Source organism: Oncorhynchus gorbuscha, linkage group LG10, assembly GCF_021184085.1.
Source record: "Oncorhynchus gorbuscha isolate QuinsamMale2020 ecotype Even-year linkage group LG10, OgorEven_v1.0, whole genome shotgun sequence".
Classification (NCBI taxonomy): Eukaryota; Metazoa; Chordata; class Actinopteri; order Salmoniformes; family Salmonidae; genus Oncorhynchus; species Oncorhynchus gorbuscha.
The window spans coordinates 12,304,262-12,320,290 of record NC_060182.1 but is presented as its reverse complement, the minus strand read 5'-3'; the positions used below and the strand labels follow the sequence as shown (position 1 = coordinate 12,320,290).

At 42.7% G+C, this 16,029-nt stretch overlaps 1 protein-coding gene across 5 annotated transcripts in view; it reads right to left on the bottom strand.

Moving 5' to 3' along the window:
- Positions 1 to 3,686: 3,686 nt before the first annotated feature.
- Positions 3,687 to 16,029, bottom strand: part of plxna3 (plexin A3) — a 194,003-nt gene continuing 181,660 nt past the window's right edge. For 3 of the 5 annotated variants that reach the window (XM_046364908.1, XM_046364909.1, XM_046364910.1), the window contains 8 exons: positions 13,200 to 13,359; positions 11,994 to 12,097; positions 11,762 to 11,858; positions 11,102 to 11,292; positions 10,791 to 10,960; positions 8,346 to 8,558; positions 8,102 to 8,252; positions 3,687 to 7,831 (listed from right to left, as the gene is read on the bottom strand). In XM_046364908.1, coding sequence (XP_046220864.1) covers positions 7,736 to 7,831; positions 8,102 to 8,252; positions 8,346 to 8,558; positions 10,791 to 10,960; positions 11,102 to 11,292; positions 11,762 to 11,858; positions 11,994 to 12,097; positions 13,200 to 13,359 — 1,182 coding nt within the window. In that variant the 3' untranslated portion in view covers positions 3,687 to 7,735. The remainder of the gene's footprint in view (positions 7,832 to 8,101; positions 8,253 to 8,345; positions 8,559 to 10,790; positions 10,961 to 11,101; positions 11,293 to 11,761; positions 11,859 to 11,993; positions 12,098 to 13,199; positions 13,360 to 16,029) is intronic. The other 2 variants (XR_006840871.1, XR_006840870.1) reach the window with 2 other exon arrangements.

The window sequence follows — 16,029 nt, the reverse complement described above, 5'->3', positions numbered from 1 at the left end:
CATATCAACTCAGTACTGGTACCCCTGCATATCAACTCAGTACTGGTACCCCTACATATCAACTCAGTACTGGTACCCCTCAGTACATACCAACTCAGTACTGGTACCCCTGCATATCAACTCAGTACTGGTACCCCTGCATATCAACTCAGTACTGGTACCCCTGCATATCAACTCAGTACTGGTACCCCTGCATATCAACTCAGTACTGGTACCCCTGCATATCAACTCAGTACTGGTACCCCTGCATATCAACTCAGTACTGGTACCCCTGCATATCAACTCAGTACTGGTATCAACTCAGTACTGGTACACATCAACTCAGTACTGGTACCCCTGCATATCAACTCAGTACTGGTACCCCTGCATATCAACTCAGTACTGGTACCCCTGCACATCAACTCAGTACTGGTACCCCTGCATATCAACTCAGTACTGGTACCCCTGCATATCAACTCAGTACTGGTACCCCTGCATATCAACTCAGTACTGGTACCCCTGCATATCAACTCAGTACTGGTACCCCTATCATATCAACTCAGTACTGGTACCCCTGCATATCAACTCAGTACTGGTACCCCTGCATATCAACTCAGTACTGGTACCCCTGCATATCAACTCAGTACTGGTACCCCACATCAACTCAGCATATCAACTCAGTACTGGTACCCCTGCATATCAACTCAGTACTGGTACCCCTGCATATCAACTCAGTACTGGTACCCCTGCACATCAACTCAGTACTGGTAACCCTGCACATCAACTCAGTACTGGTACCCCTGCATATCAACTCAGTACTGGTACCCCTGCATATCAACTCAGTACTGGTACCCCTGCACATCAACTCAGTACTGGTACCCCTGCATATCAACTCAGTACTGGTACCCCTGCACATCAACTCAGTACTGGTACCCCTACATACCAACTCAGTACTGGTACCCCTGCATATCAACTCAGTACTGGTACCCCTGCATATCAACTCAGTACTGGTACCCCTGCATATCAACTCAGTACTGGTACCCCTGCATATCAACTCAGTACTGGTACCCCTGCATATCAACTCAGTACTGGTACCCCTGCATATCAACTCAGTACTGGTACCCCGTGTATAAAACCAAGTTATCATGACTCATTGTGTATTTATTATTACTTTCATTATTACGTGTTTTAGTTTTCTCTATTTATTCTTTCTCTATTTTCTTTCTCGCTGCATTGTTGGGATGAGCTATAAGGAAGCATTTAACTGTTAGTCTACACCTGTTGTTTACGAAGCATGTGACAAATAACATTTGATTTAATGGGGGAGCAGTGGTGGCTGGTGCTTTAGGTGTGTGTTTTGGAGACGGGGGTATAGAAGCTGTGCTTGTGTGTGCAGTTATTTTGTGTTTTTGCAGTCGCATATTTCTGTTCCCCTTAGGATTGACAGTGCTCTGCTAATGAGCACCCACAGCATGCATTACTTATTTATAAACCCTGCCTGTTTTCCCCTCTTTCTCAGTAATCCTTCCCTTTAGTCTGAAGGAGCGGCTCTTCAGCTCTCACTCGATTTATCCCTCCTCAGAAGTTGCACCTTCTCACACATAAATATTCATGAATGCGTTACTTCTATTCTCAGAAATATCAGCCAGTGAAAAGGTGAGTCACCATTGATTTGTAGAGGTATGTGTATATCGTCAGTGTCTGATTAAAACCTCGTAACTCTATTTTTGCCAATTATTTTTTTAATGTTTTGAAAGCAGTAACTCCTCTCAATGTACTATGAACATTTCATGACCAATAAAATATATTCTAATTAGTGTCTGAAGTTTTGAAATTGTATGTTTATTTGTCACGTGTGCTGAATACAACAGTAAAATATGGCTTTTAAAACATTTCTGCAAAGTTTCAGAAAATAGGTTTTCATCGAGACTAATATTCATGTATAACTGACATGCCATGATTTGGAGAGAGAAAAATATGAAGTTGCCCTATAAGCTACTGTACTGCAGATGGCTCTAGGAAATTATGCTACGATTAGTCCGTCATTCAATGTCATAAAATCATAATCCTTATACAAATCCCCAATAAACTGTTAAACGTTTATTAAACAAAAATAGAAAATGTACAGTACCAGTCAAAAGTTCGGCCCCTTCTTACTCATTTAAGGGTTTTTCTTTATTTTTACTATTTTCTGCATTGTAGAATAATAGTGAAAACATCAAAACTCCTTGATGACAGCTTTGCACACTCTTGGTATTCTCTCAACCAGCTTCATGGGGTAGTCACCTGGAATGTATTTCAATACCAAGTCCATATTATAGCAAGAACATCTCAAATAAGCAAAGAGAAATGACAGTTCATCATTACTTTAAGAAATGGAGGTCAGTCAATCCGGAAAATGTCAAGATTTTTCAGTCGCAAAACCATCAAGCGCTATGATGAAACTGGCTCTCATGAGGACCACCACAGGAATGGAAGACCCACAGTTATCTCTGGTGCAGAGTATAGGTTCATTAGAGTTATCAGCCTCAGAAATTGCAGCCCAAATAAATGCCTCACAGAGTTCAAGTAACAGACACATCTCAACATCAACTGTTCAGAGGAGACTGCGTGAATCAGGACTTCATGGTTGAATTGCTGCAAAGAAACCACTACTGTCTTTGTGAGACGCAGAGTTGGTGAACAGATGATCTCCGCATGTGTGGTTCCCACTGTGAAGCACGGACGAGGAGGTGTGATGGTGTCGGGGTGCCTGTGACACTATCTGTGATTTATTTAGAATTCAAGGACATTTATTTAGAACTCAAGACCGCAGAGTGAAGGCAGAGCAGCCAACAAGTGCTCAGCATAAGTGGGAACTCCTTCAAAACTGTTGGAAAAGCATTTTGGGTGAAGCTGGTTGAGAGAATGCCAACAGTGTGCAAAGCTGTAATCAAGGCAAAGGGTGGCTACTTGATTCCATGTGTTATTTCATAGTTTTATTGTCTTCACCATTATACTACAATGTAGAAAATAGTCCAAATAAAGAAAAACCCTAGTATGAGTAGGTGTGTCCAAACTTTTGACTGGTAATGTACATCAATTTACAATCCCTAATATGAATAATATCCCACCCTGCCAAAATGGGTTCATGTTCTATTCAGAGGGGGAATATCTTTGTAATGATGTTTATCATCTTTGTTTACAAGCCTGCTTGATATTCTACAACTTTGATCTGCTGTCCTAATTAATGAAGTTGAGGATTCTGGAACTATTTATTTTATATTCCACACCTAAATTCTGTTTCAATGCATACCTGTACCCCAAGTGCCCTTCCTTATGTCTTGAATCTGTTTTTTATTATGTGTGAATATGGAAATCCCTGTACATAAAACTGTCTGCAATCGCATCTCTCCCTCTGATCTAAGATGAATTGCTGGAGGTGTTTACTAAATCTTCTGTTTTTAATCCAGAGGCAGAAAAGAAAGCACCATATCCTCCTTTCATGATAGAGAGATGGTAATCTGATGGGATAGATAAATGCAATCCTCTAAAAATAGGTTTCAGATTACATGCTCAAATGTAACATTCTCACATCACCACTGATCATTTCAAACGTAACATTCTCGGACTGTGATCTGATCTATCTGTTAGTGTTGCAACAGTGGTTTAAGTACTTAAGGAGCAAAGTAAGGATACTGAAGATAACATACGGGGTCCACTTTGGATAATTTGTGTGGATATTTTACTAAAACACTTGCCTTTATTTGAATTCAAACATTGAGTTGTTCAGAGAAAATAATCCTGGAGGATAGTACACAAATGAAACTTTCAAGGACATACAGCATCATCCACATATTTTAATTAGCAAAACAAAACACCATGCTTGTCATTTCAACATTAAGTTAGAATCCAATCTTTCAAAAACCTCTCCGACAGTAAAACAAAAGTGCAAATATATACAAAACACTTCATTGTAGCCAGCGTTTTAAAGGACTCATTCCTACTCCTTCAAAGTAACAAAATAAAATATAAAACCAAAAACAATCATTTAGAAAGAAACATTTTAAACAAATAATTATACAAAATATATTTATATATTTATATAGAATTAAGGACTAGGCAGAGCAATCATCCGTCAGTCAATCAGCCAGTCAGTCACAAAGCTACTTCCTCTTCAGACTAAGTTAATAAATTCCATATATCTTTGAAGCTGTAAACAAGTTTGTTACGTTAAATCGATTAAAACATTTGGGATAAACAGACAAAACCAACAAATAAATTAGAATCAATTTATCTGAGACAAATGTTTTTGTTTTTTACTAGAACACCGACTATAATGTAATAGTTCTACAGTATCTACTTAGAAACATCACAGGTTTGCACTCACTCTTTTCTTCCTTACATGTTACAGGTGCTTTTTTATCTTCCTGTTTATACAACATTACAAAACCAGACGTACTGACGTGTCTGCAGTGGCTCTGAGTTCCACAGCCCAATCACCTGCAGTGGCTCTGAGTTCCACAGCCCAATCACCTGCAGTGGCTCTGAGTTCCACAGCCCAATCACCTGCAGTGGCTCTGAGTTCCACAGCCCAATCACCTGGCCCTCACTAGTTTACAAGTGACGTATGGCATGTAGCCAAACTGTAGGCCTACTTTGGACATGATTACAGATTTCAGCCAAGAAACCTGATACCGTGTTGCACATACTATTTTAACCAGTTTCAAACCCTATGAGATGGCGTTAACCAAGAGGTACTAAGTCAAAATTCAAGATGTTCTCTTTCAGATTTATGATAAGCTATAATTGTAGAAAGAGGCTCAAACATAGTGTTGATACCTGTAATACATCTGCAATGCTGACAGGGCAGCTCTGGCAAGCTGCCAGTCATTTCTGACGGAGTCCTTTTCACACACGGTGGACGGTGAGATCCACACCAGACCTATAGATCCAGATACACTGACCCCATTTCTCTGCACTAAAATAACACCAGGATGTGAAACCTATTATCCTTAATTATCCTCCTGCAGCTCTTAACATGCTAATGAGCTCCAGTTTGATTTGAGAATGTATTTCGCTCAGAGTTCCAAGGCCAAATTCTTAATTGATTTGGTGCTTATCTACAATATGTATCTTCCATGGAGAAAAATAAGTATTTCTTCTGGTGTGGATTTAATGGGTTTTGAAAAGGTATACTAATGGCTCTTTCGCTCCTGGACTGATAAGCAAGCCTAATTATTCTACAGTAATTAGTTAAGTTTCAGAGCCATTTAATCTACATAGAAAACAGAGCGTCACTGTGTTTAAGGTCCCAACGCAAAACAACACCCAGCATCTAGACTCTAGAAGGGTTAACACCTGTACATTGATAAACCAAAGTATTGGTTTCATTTACTAAATTGTATTTAATCTTTGGGGACTTGATGGATAAAAAGAACTGTTAGATATACTGAATTTATATTCAGGATTTGGACGACCACAAACCTCTGGGTTTTAGTAGTAGAAATACATATGTCTACCATTAGTAATGGGAGAACATTGTAATTTGAGGCTTTATCCTATTCAATGAACAAATATTTTAAAGATGTGTTTGTACCTGAAATTTAAAACATGATAGAATCTATGGTTAACAATGTATTGTAATGTGTGGGTCAAGCCGAATGGCATTATTCAACCCAAAGACAAGAGCGTGATCATTTGATTCTTCCCTGTGCCTCCTTTGGTCTGTCTGCATTCCTCACGGTTGTCACTGAACACGTGATGTAGCCATGTAGTCTTCTTTTTCAGTTATGGATGTGAAGGAATGCTGTTATTTACTGAATGTACGAATGTATCCTAAATGAACCCGGTCCTGTGTGTGAATTGGCATTGAAAAGACTCTTGCAATGGTGTTAGAGACTTGACATATACAGTATACCTGTAGTACAGAGGACATCAACTGTGTTCAGGCACGTTCAGTCAAACACTGTACAAAACAAGAGTTTTCATTCTTGTGTAAAATGAAAATAAATATGAAATAAATAAAGGCAAAACAATAAATACTTAATTGTTGGAGAGGACTGAACTCAGAACCATGTAAATGTACTCAAATAATATTCAGGTATAAGCCTACCAGACTGTATTTCCTCCCAGCAGAGAGAGGACACGGGTGTGTGTACAGTCAGCTGCTGTACCACTACTGAAATATACAGAGCTTCTACTGTCTGTCGTGGAAGGGGTCAGCAGAGAAAACGGGCATTTACCATCTGATCAGAACCTACAGATCGGCCTACTGCTACTGGCTCTATGGGACCGTAGGGTAAACAAAATGAAGGATGAAGGTCTCCTGGGTTGGAAATCAGTATTCAACACAGTAACCTCTCTCTTCTTCTGAACAGTGCCTAGTATGGTAATGATAACATAGGCAGCAAATAGAGGCTTTTTCCCCCCATAAACTACCATGGATGACCTACCAGAAGTGAACACATAAGCAAGTATTTTATTTAGACAGCATTTAAAACATAAAAATCTATACCGTTATCCCGTCTGTTGTGTTTGGTGTTGCGTTACACATTTTGCTCAAGCTGTCATTTGTAATAATGGCAAAACATCGGGAAGAGAAAGACTATTTTCACAGAACGATTATCGTAAGATAGAGTCTCTAACGGGAACTGTGTCTTTTTGGTGTGTAATCTAATGAAACATGGCTGGCTGTTTTATTACTAGACCTATTGCTGTTAATGGATCAACTACTTTTAGGATGTTTGATATGGGTTATAAGGGTTGTTTCCACGACAGCAGTAGCCCTGAGTTCTGGACGGGAACCCCTGGGACCCTGACAGATCAGATTCACAGAGGAGACAGACTAAAACAATGATCTGAGTACAATTAGCTGGACAGTCACTAGGGTGGAACGTCCATGAGGAAAGGGCTTCACTTCCTGCTTGACTGCAACACAAAAGGCAAGCTTTAAAACTCTGGACTCTGAGCCATCAGCAAACATCCATTTGGCCCGAATACAAAGTAAAAAAGAGAAAGGTGCTTTGTAGCTATGGCATTTGAGAGACGAGGGGGATGGCCACCCCTCAGCCCCAACACACCCCTCAATTTATGTCACTTAATCAGGCCTTTGATGCTTCTAGAATTTGGTGTCCTTTGGCCATACACTGCCTGCCTCCTTCATCACGTACTAGCATTGAACCTCCAACCCTAACACAACAAAACAGAACCTCGAGGCTTTCCTTTGGGGCCATTGAGGTTATAGTCTACTACTTGTACCTTACCATACTTGTGGTAAAACCCATACATTTCAAGATCAAATCTACAGTCCACACCTAAATGTTACTTTTCAGCATTTTGTACAATTATTATCACAGACCAAAAGCTACTCTTCCCATGGCACTAGCTTGGCAGTTCAGCACAGTTTCCAAGGCAACTTACTGTATGCCCCTATTGGAATGAATCTGGTAGTTATCCACAGCAGTCCTCTTCCATTAGATTAGGCAGTTACTAGAGTCTGCCATTGAAAAGGCCAGTGTGGAGAAAAAAACTACTCAGAATGTCTCACTGGCAATGGCAGGTAGAGGTTTGAGAGAGTGAGGATATTGGGCACAGAATCTGGTCTGTAGACATTGGGCTCAATGTGCTGTGGTTCGTTGTGTTGATTTTCCAGTGTCTTATGTCCCCCTTTTTTAATTGCACAAGCCGTGGATGCTCCAACACAGGTCCGTTCACCAGTTCAACCAAACCCCCATTTCCCACTTCTCTCCCCGACCCCCTGTTCCATCCTCTGTCCTCAGCTGCTGCCCGACATCAGGTTAATGGCTTGTTCCAGTTTGTGTCGCAGCTTGTGTTTGCGGCAGTACCCATCCCTGTCTAGTGCGGTCAAAATCTGAACAGAAAAGTGAGATCATTTTTTTCTCTCAACATTAACAAGACTGTTTATTGCATTACATTTCGGTATCACAGTGTAAAAAAATCCTGTTGATTTTACGGTAACTTAATGGTAACATACTGTATTATTTAAAAAAAAAGTACCTTACAGGTAACTGACTACTAGTAAGTTACTGTAAAATACAACAAGATTTTATTTCAGTGTACATTATGTACACTTTTACAATCTGAGGTCAAATAAAGAACAGAGTTGGTCCGTGTCTCCTACCTCCTCTTTGTACTTGTTAATGTAGAAGTAGAGCTCACTGAGAGCACTGAGAGTGTTGAACTCGGTGCCATGGAGACGAGACTGCTCCACCAGATAGGCATCCATGTCCTGGTCACTGATGGTAGGCATCTTCCTGATATCTCTGTAGTACCTGACACAAGCAAAGAGATACAAGAGCGCTCGGTGTTAAGACTCTTTGAGAGAAAACGAAATATGACAGCAAATAAGGTAAGTGAAAGTGTACCTCTCCACCCAGCTCTTGTAGTTGGGGATGTCTTTAGCGTACAGCAGCTTGTTGGAGGGAGAGTCCTTGCCCAGGCGGTGCTCTGAGGTGGAGCAGGAGTCCATGAAGGTCTGGGCCACCACAGACAGACAGGCGTCTGTGATGCTGCTCTTGTGGATGTCAAACACAAACTGGGGGTTCTTGATCACGTTCACCCAGAACCGCAGGGGGAGACTGTCAGACAGAGAGAAGGGAGAGAAAGAGAGAGAGGAAGAAAAAGATGGGACCATTACAGGTGAATCTTAAGAGTTACAGTTTGTGTTGGAGTGTCACTTGATGCAATAGTTGACAATCCAAAATACAGATTTTAAAAACTACTCAAATAGTTTTGAGGCACTAAAAGCAGTCATAGTCACACATGGTACAGTATGGTAAAATCGTCTGAATTTCCATGTGTTACGTTTTAGTCAGGTCCGAAATATTTTTTTTAGTAAGCGCACAGTTACAGCCTGGGTTCTATTGACCTATTTATCCTTTCAATGCAGGGTCACACAGAGTATTTCGTGGTAGTCTTAAACAAATCTACTTCTTTTTTGTGGAATATTTTATTTTTGTATTTTCCAATTAAGAACATTCAAAACAAAAGTGAAAAGATGTTAGACAACAATAGGACAAAGTGACAGGAACAGACGAGCGTAAAAAAAAGAAATAAATATTTCTAATTATATATACAAACATACAATAAAAAATAATAATAATGAGACATTGGATCATATGGGCACCTGCCGTAGGCTACATATTATACATTACGTGTGACACATTATGTGAGGATTATATAGAGATTCAATCAATGTGATGTGGGGGGAGATTCTCCATATAGTCAATAAAAGGTTGCCAAATTCTGTAAAATGTCTTTAACTTATTCCTCAAGCAGTAAGTGATTTTCTCCATTGGGATACAACTATTAACTTCCGATAGCCACATTGCAACTGGCAGAAACAAATCTACTTTGAAACAAAAGTATATCTCATACACATGGTTATGGGCTTAAAAAAAGAAGACACCTGTACCATGTCAGATGCAGAGTTTAAATGTATTCCATTTAGAGTTTGCATCCCAATATTACACCTTATATACACCACAGAAGACCGTTTGACATAGAAACACCAGATGTTCTGCATATTTTTTTAATAATAGTCAATATAGTCAATAAAAGGTTGCCAATTATGAAATGATGAAGAAAGAAGATTATGAAAAAAAAAAAAAAAAAGTTTTACCACTTTTTCTCCCCCATTTCGTGGTATCCAATTGTTAGTAGCTACTATCTTGTCTCATCGCTACAACTCCCGTATGGGCTCGGGAGAGACGAAGGTTGAAAGTCATGCGTCCTCCGATACACAACCCAAACCAAGCTGCACTGCTTCTTAACACAGCGCGCATCCAACCCGGAAGCCAGCCGCACCAACGTGTCGGAGGAAACACTGTGTGTAACTATGTGAATTTCACCAGGTTCATATGTCTGTTGATTTGTTATGCTTGCCTGCATAAGGGGAGTGTGTACTTACGTTTTGCCCTGCGGTGCATCCTGGGAGAAGGGGAGTGTGTACTTACGTTTTGCCCGGCGAGCTCGTGCTCACATCATTTTGATGCACTGAGAGAGGTAGGCACGCTTTTTCTGTCTTCAGAAAAGTTTGATTCTTTTAAGTACAAAGTCACACACAGTGTTTTGTTCATGAATAATGATGTATATTTAGAGGTTACTCAGAAGTGGATGGTATTGTAAAGATGCACTTGTAATTGATACTTTTTAGGATGGTATCAATATTCTGAATTCAACATGTGGTTAATAGCTAGCTAAGGTATTAGCAGGCTATTGTATGTGTGAACGATGGCTAGCTCCTCGAATGATCCCAGTCCCTCCTATTGTGCATCTGTTGTAGAAAGAGGCGACGATTCTCAGAACATATGTGGCTCTACAAATGTTTTGTTTCCTTTTGGATGCAGATGCAGGATGCAGAGAGTCAGTTCTGCTTGATTAAAACTACCTGGTCTCCAAAGTCCACGTCTATAGTCTCAATCAACCACACACAACGCAGAGTTACAGCGGTGCAGTACAGCACCGGTTACACGTGCACCTGGCAACGGGCTCGGGAGAGACAAAGGTTGAAAGTCATGCGTCCTCCGATACACAACCCAAACCAAGCCGCACTGCTTCTTAACACAGCGCTCATCCAACCTGGAAGCCAGTCGCACCAACGTGTCAGAGGAAACACAGTGCACCTGAGGACCTGGTTAGCGCGCACTGCGCCCGGCCCGCCACAGGAGTCTCTGGTGGCACAGCTGGCGCTGCAGTACAGCGCCCTTAACCACTGCGCCACCCGGGAGGCCAATGATGATGAACAATATTAATAACATTCCACCCATGAGTCCACTAGAGGGCAGCTATCAGGAACACGCTGTGCTTACCAGTTGCTCTTCCAGGTGTGACGGACATCAGGGTCAGTGATCTGCCTCTTGTCAGCCTGCTCATCCAGGAAGTCAAACATGTACTTGATGGCCAGAGGGAGGGCGCTGCCGCGGTGCGCCGTGCTGAACACCGTCTCAAAAAGGTCATCCACAAACTTCTGCAGAGTTCCCTGTATGGTGATCAGACAAACGGTGTCAACACAGAGTCCATGATAGGAACGTGTGCCTGGCAACAATACATTATCATGACACATTATGAGACAATCCACTAAAATACACAGTTCAATCAACAGACTACAACGAGAAGAGACCTTGGTGGCCAGTAGGCGGGTGAGATAGATCTCAGACACCATCTTGCTGCCGCGGTCGCCCTCCCGTTGGTCAGCGTGCTCGTGATTCTTGACCAGGTGCCAAAGCTTGGTGCCAGTCTCCTGGTCAGGGGTGATCATGGGGGCCCGGGAGCGCAGGCTGTCTGGGCTGCTGGACGTCCTCAGGAGACTCTCTGGAAACACAACAACACAGATACTGTAGGAGGCTGGGCTTTCATACAGTAGGTATTGAAAAACTGAAAGGGTCATTAATACCTACCATAACGGCTCAGAGAGGGTCATTAATACGTACCATAACGGCTCAGAGAGGGTCATTAATACCTACCATAACGGCTCAGAGAGGGTCATTAATACCTACCATAACGGCTCAGAGAGGGTCATTAATACCTACCATAACGGCTCAGAGAGGGTCATTAATACCTACCATAACGGCTCAGAGAGGGTCATTAATACCTACCATAACGGCTCAGAGAGGGTCATTACGGCTCAGAGAGGGTCATTAATACCTACCATAACGGCTCAGAGAGGGTCATTAATACCTACCATAACGGCTCAGAGAGGGTCATTAATACGTACCATAACGGCTCAGAGAGGGTCATTAATACCTACCATAACGGCTCAGAGAGGGTCATTAATACCTACCATAACGGCTCAGAGAGCGGGTGAATGTAAAGGAGTTGGCGATGTTGTAGGCAGAGACCTGCTTCTGGACCAGGGCTACCAAAGACCCATCTGCCACCTGGAGGTGGAGGAGAGAGATCTTTAATCATCTATCATCAAATGAAGGACCATCAATTTGACCGTATTCATCTTTGTGTCTGGGAAATGTAGATGAGTATTATGTGGATGTGTCCAGCTGGTGATGCTGTCTGACCTGGTAGTGGGCCAGGGTGTTGAGCCTCTTCCAGTCACTCTCAATCTTTGTGGTGACGTCCTCATCTTGAAGGATAATTCTCGTCAGTCTTCCTTGCCGCCACTCTGTGAGGACGGAAAACAACAACAACAGAAGATTGGTTTGGGCGATGATCCGTATCTTCAGTTTCAGCAGGGAATAACTACTAGCCAATGTTGCAATTAGTTACAGTAAATCCTTCACAGTAATAAAGAAAACCTTCACATACAGGGTCCCCACTGTAAACATGAGTATGTCTGTAGCCTACGAGGCTGTTATTACCACAGACCCGTGTTTCTTAACAGGCTGTTATTACCACAGACCCATGTTCCTTAAGAGGCTGTTATTACCACAGACCCATGTTCCTTAAGAGGCTGTTATTACCACAGACCCATGTTTCTTAAGAGGCTGTTATTACCACAGACCCATGTTTCTTAAGAGGCTGTTATTATTACCACAGACCCGTGTTCCTTAAGAGGCTGTTATTACCACAGACCCGTGTTCCTTAAGAGGCTGTTATTACCACAGACCCGTGTTCCTTAAGAGGCTATTAATTACCACAGACCCGTGTTCCTTAAGAGGCTATTAATTACCACAGACCCGTGTTCCTTAAGAGGCTGTTATTACCACAGACCCATGTTTCTTAAGAGGCTGTTATTACCACAGACCCATGTTTCTTAAGAGGCTATTATTACCACAGACCCATGTTTCTTAAGAGGCTGTTATTACCACAGACCCGTGTTTCTTAAGAGGCTATTATTACCACAGACCCGTGTTCCTTAAGAGGCTATTAATTACCACAGACCCGTGTTTCTTAAGAGGCTATTATTACCACAGACCCGTGTTTCTTAAGAGGCTATTATTACCACAGACCGTGTTTCTTAAGAGGCTGTTATTACCACAGACCGTGTTTCTTAAGAGGCTGTTATTACCACAGACCCATGTTTCTTAAGAGGCTGTTATTACCACAGACCGTGTTTCTTAAGAGGCTGTTATTACCATAGACCGTGTTTCTTAATCCTGGTCCTGGATTTATTTTTTGGGGGGCGTTACACCTTTTCCCCCAAAATAATCTTGATGATGAGTTGATCATTTGAATTAGCTGTGTAGTGCTAGACCCCTTTTGGCCCCCAGGACCAGGATTAAGAAACACTGCTATAGACATCCATATATACAGTAGGTTCTTACCCAGGTCCATATCATCAGCCTGGGGTCTCTGGGAGTAGGGGATGCCCTTGTACACAGAGTCCAGCAGCTTGTCCTTAACCTGAGTGACCGTGTCACAGTTCAGCACCTTCACCGGGACCTCGGTGCCTGCCTCTCCCTCCGGAGGGATACACATCAGTGTCTGGAGAGGGAGAAACCACAGAGCTGTCAGGACTAGAGGGACTATCTGGGGAGGGAGAAACCACAGAGCTGTCAGGACTAGAGGGACTATCTGGGGAGGGAGAAACCACAGAGCTGTCAGGACTAGAGGGACTATCTGGGGAGGGAGAAACCACAGAGCTGTCAGGACTAGAGGGACTATCTGGGGAGGGAGAAACCACAGAGCTGTCAGGACTAGAGGGACTATCTGGGGAGGGAAACCACAGAAACCTATCTGGGGAGAGCTGTCAGTACTAGAGGGACTATCTGGGGAGGGAGAAACCACAGAGCTGTCAGGACTAGAGGGACTATCTGGAGAGGGAGAAACCACAGAGCTGTCAGGACTAGAGGGACTATCTGGGGAGGGAGAAACCACAGAGCTGTCAGGACTAGAGAGGGGACAGGACTACTAGAGCACTGCACTGAGTCTCTTTTAAGGGGAATTCTTCCAGTTGAAGAGAGAGATTTAGACTGCAATTTCCTCAGGTGTTTGTTTTTCATGAATCACTTTAAATGCTGTTTTATCAATAGTCTCCCCCAGAGATATTAACTGCATTGTCGATAATGAAGATTTTATCTGTCTGAAGAAAATCAGTGACGACTACAAGCGATCTGGAGGACACATTTTTTAGCTATCCTCGGGTCAATAGAAAACTGACAAGAGGACATTGATTTAACTACAAACAAAGATTTATATGACACAATGTGCCATAGTTAAAAGGAGGAGATTGAGGATTGAGAGCAAACACATAATATATTTGACCTGTTCTGGCACCCATTCATAGCTCAACCAGTTACAATATAGTGAAGTCAGGCTCTATTTGGTAAAGTGTCATTATAACAAATTGAGATGCATTCACATTATAACAAATTGAGATGCATTCAGCCTCATTTGCAACTTGCATTGACACATTAACAAACATAGAAGACTGGTGTCAGAATGAGGCCATCCCCTGAATTCCTATCCAAACTCTACACAGTGACTATCCTAGCTAATAGATTCTGTATTGTCTACTGGTTAAGGTCTTTCTGTAAACTCGTGTGCCATGTTGCTACGTCAGGATTGCCAGACGGCAAACAATGATTTGCTGCAGGCCTGACGGGGTTTCTGTGCTCAGCACTATTTACTCTGGAGCAGAGGTGTCAAACATACTGCCTGAAGGACAAATCCGTCTCGCGAGGCAGGGAGTCCAATCTGGCCCACGGGTGTTTTGAAAATGACTAAAACCAAATAAAATGATGAATGATAATGGACCTACATTCCTACAGTTTCTTGACTGTGTCCAGCTCACTAATAATCACTGAAATGCTAGACAAATAGGGAGAATCAAAAAAATACAAAACAGATGTTTAGAGAACTATTTTTTATAACACATTTTCAGTGCGGCCCTCCGAACCTCATTGAAGACCGAATGCGGCCCACCGGACCTCGTTGAAGACCGAATGCGGCCCTCCGGACCTCGCTGAAGACCGAATGCGGCCCTCCGGACCTCGTTGAAGACCGCGTGCGGCCCTCCGAACCTCATTGAAGACCGAATGCGGCCCTCCGGACCTCGTTGAAGACCGAATGCGGCCCTCCGAACCTCGTTGAAGACCGAATGCGGCCCTCCGAATCTCGTTGAAGACCGAATGCGGCCCTCCGAATCTCGTTGAAGACCGAATGCGGCCCTCCGAATCTCGTTGAAGACCGAATGCGGCCCTCCGAATCTCGTTGAAGACCGAATGCGGCCCTCCGAATCTCGTTGAAGACCGAATGCGGCCCTCCGAATCTCGTTGAAGACCGAATGCGGCCCTCCGAATCTCGTTGAAGACCGAATGCGGCCCTCCGAACCTCGTTGAAAACCGAATGCGGCCCTTCGGACCTCGTTGAAGACCGAATGTGGCTCCCAGGGCAAAATGAATTTTCCACCTCTGCTCTCGAGGAATCCCTAATGGAAAAGCATTGATTCTCATTTTAACACAATCTACAATCTAGATGCCATTAAGTGACCTATGTTGCCTCTTGAAATAACCAAGGTGCAGTATCCATCTAAAAAGGTCAAAGGTTGTGACCAGAGAGGAGAGAGATCCTTCTAATGTATTTATATACTGGGCATGTACACGTCGTGCTGCCAGTCCATATACAGTCATGAGGAGACCTTTGGTGTGTGCTGGGTGATTAGTACAGTATGCAGCTGGCACATGGTACCACAGACATCTGTACCACTGTCACTCACTGCAAAGTACATTTCCTTCCATGCACTTGAAATAGTTAATAAGTGGGGCATTTGTGATTTAAAAACCAATTACACAGCAAATTATAGGAATTCTCAAAAAACAGGACAATCCTTATCATTTGATGAGGTCCAAGGTCAAGCAGGGTTCTGGACTTGGGATGGTTTTTGGAGTCTTGGAGGTAAAAGCCTATCTATCCGATCTGAGAATCTACGGTCCATTGGTCCACTTCACAGTACTTTAAAGTATCAGGTCTGAATATCCAATACTGCAGTGCATAAAGCCACACTATTCACCTTATGTAGCCACGCCCCACCTATTAGCCTTATGTAGCCCCGCCCCACCTATTAGCCTTATGTAGCCCCTAGCCCCGCCACACCTATTTGTCTTATGTAGCCCCGCCCCACCTATTTGCCTTATGTAGCCCCACCTATTCGCC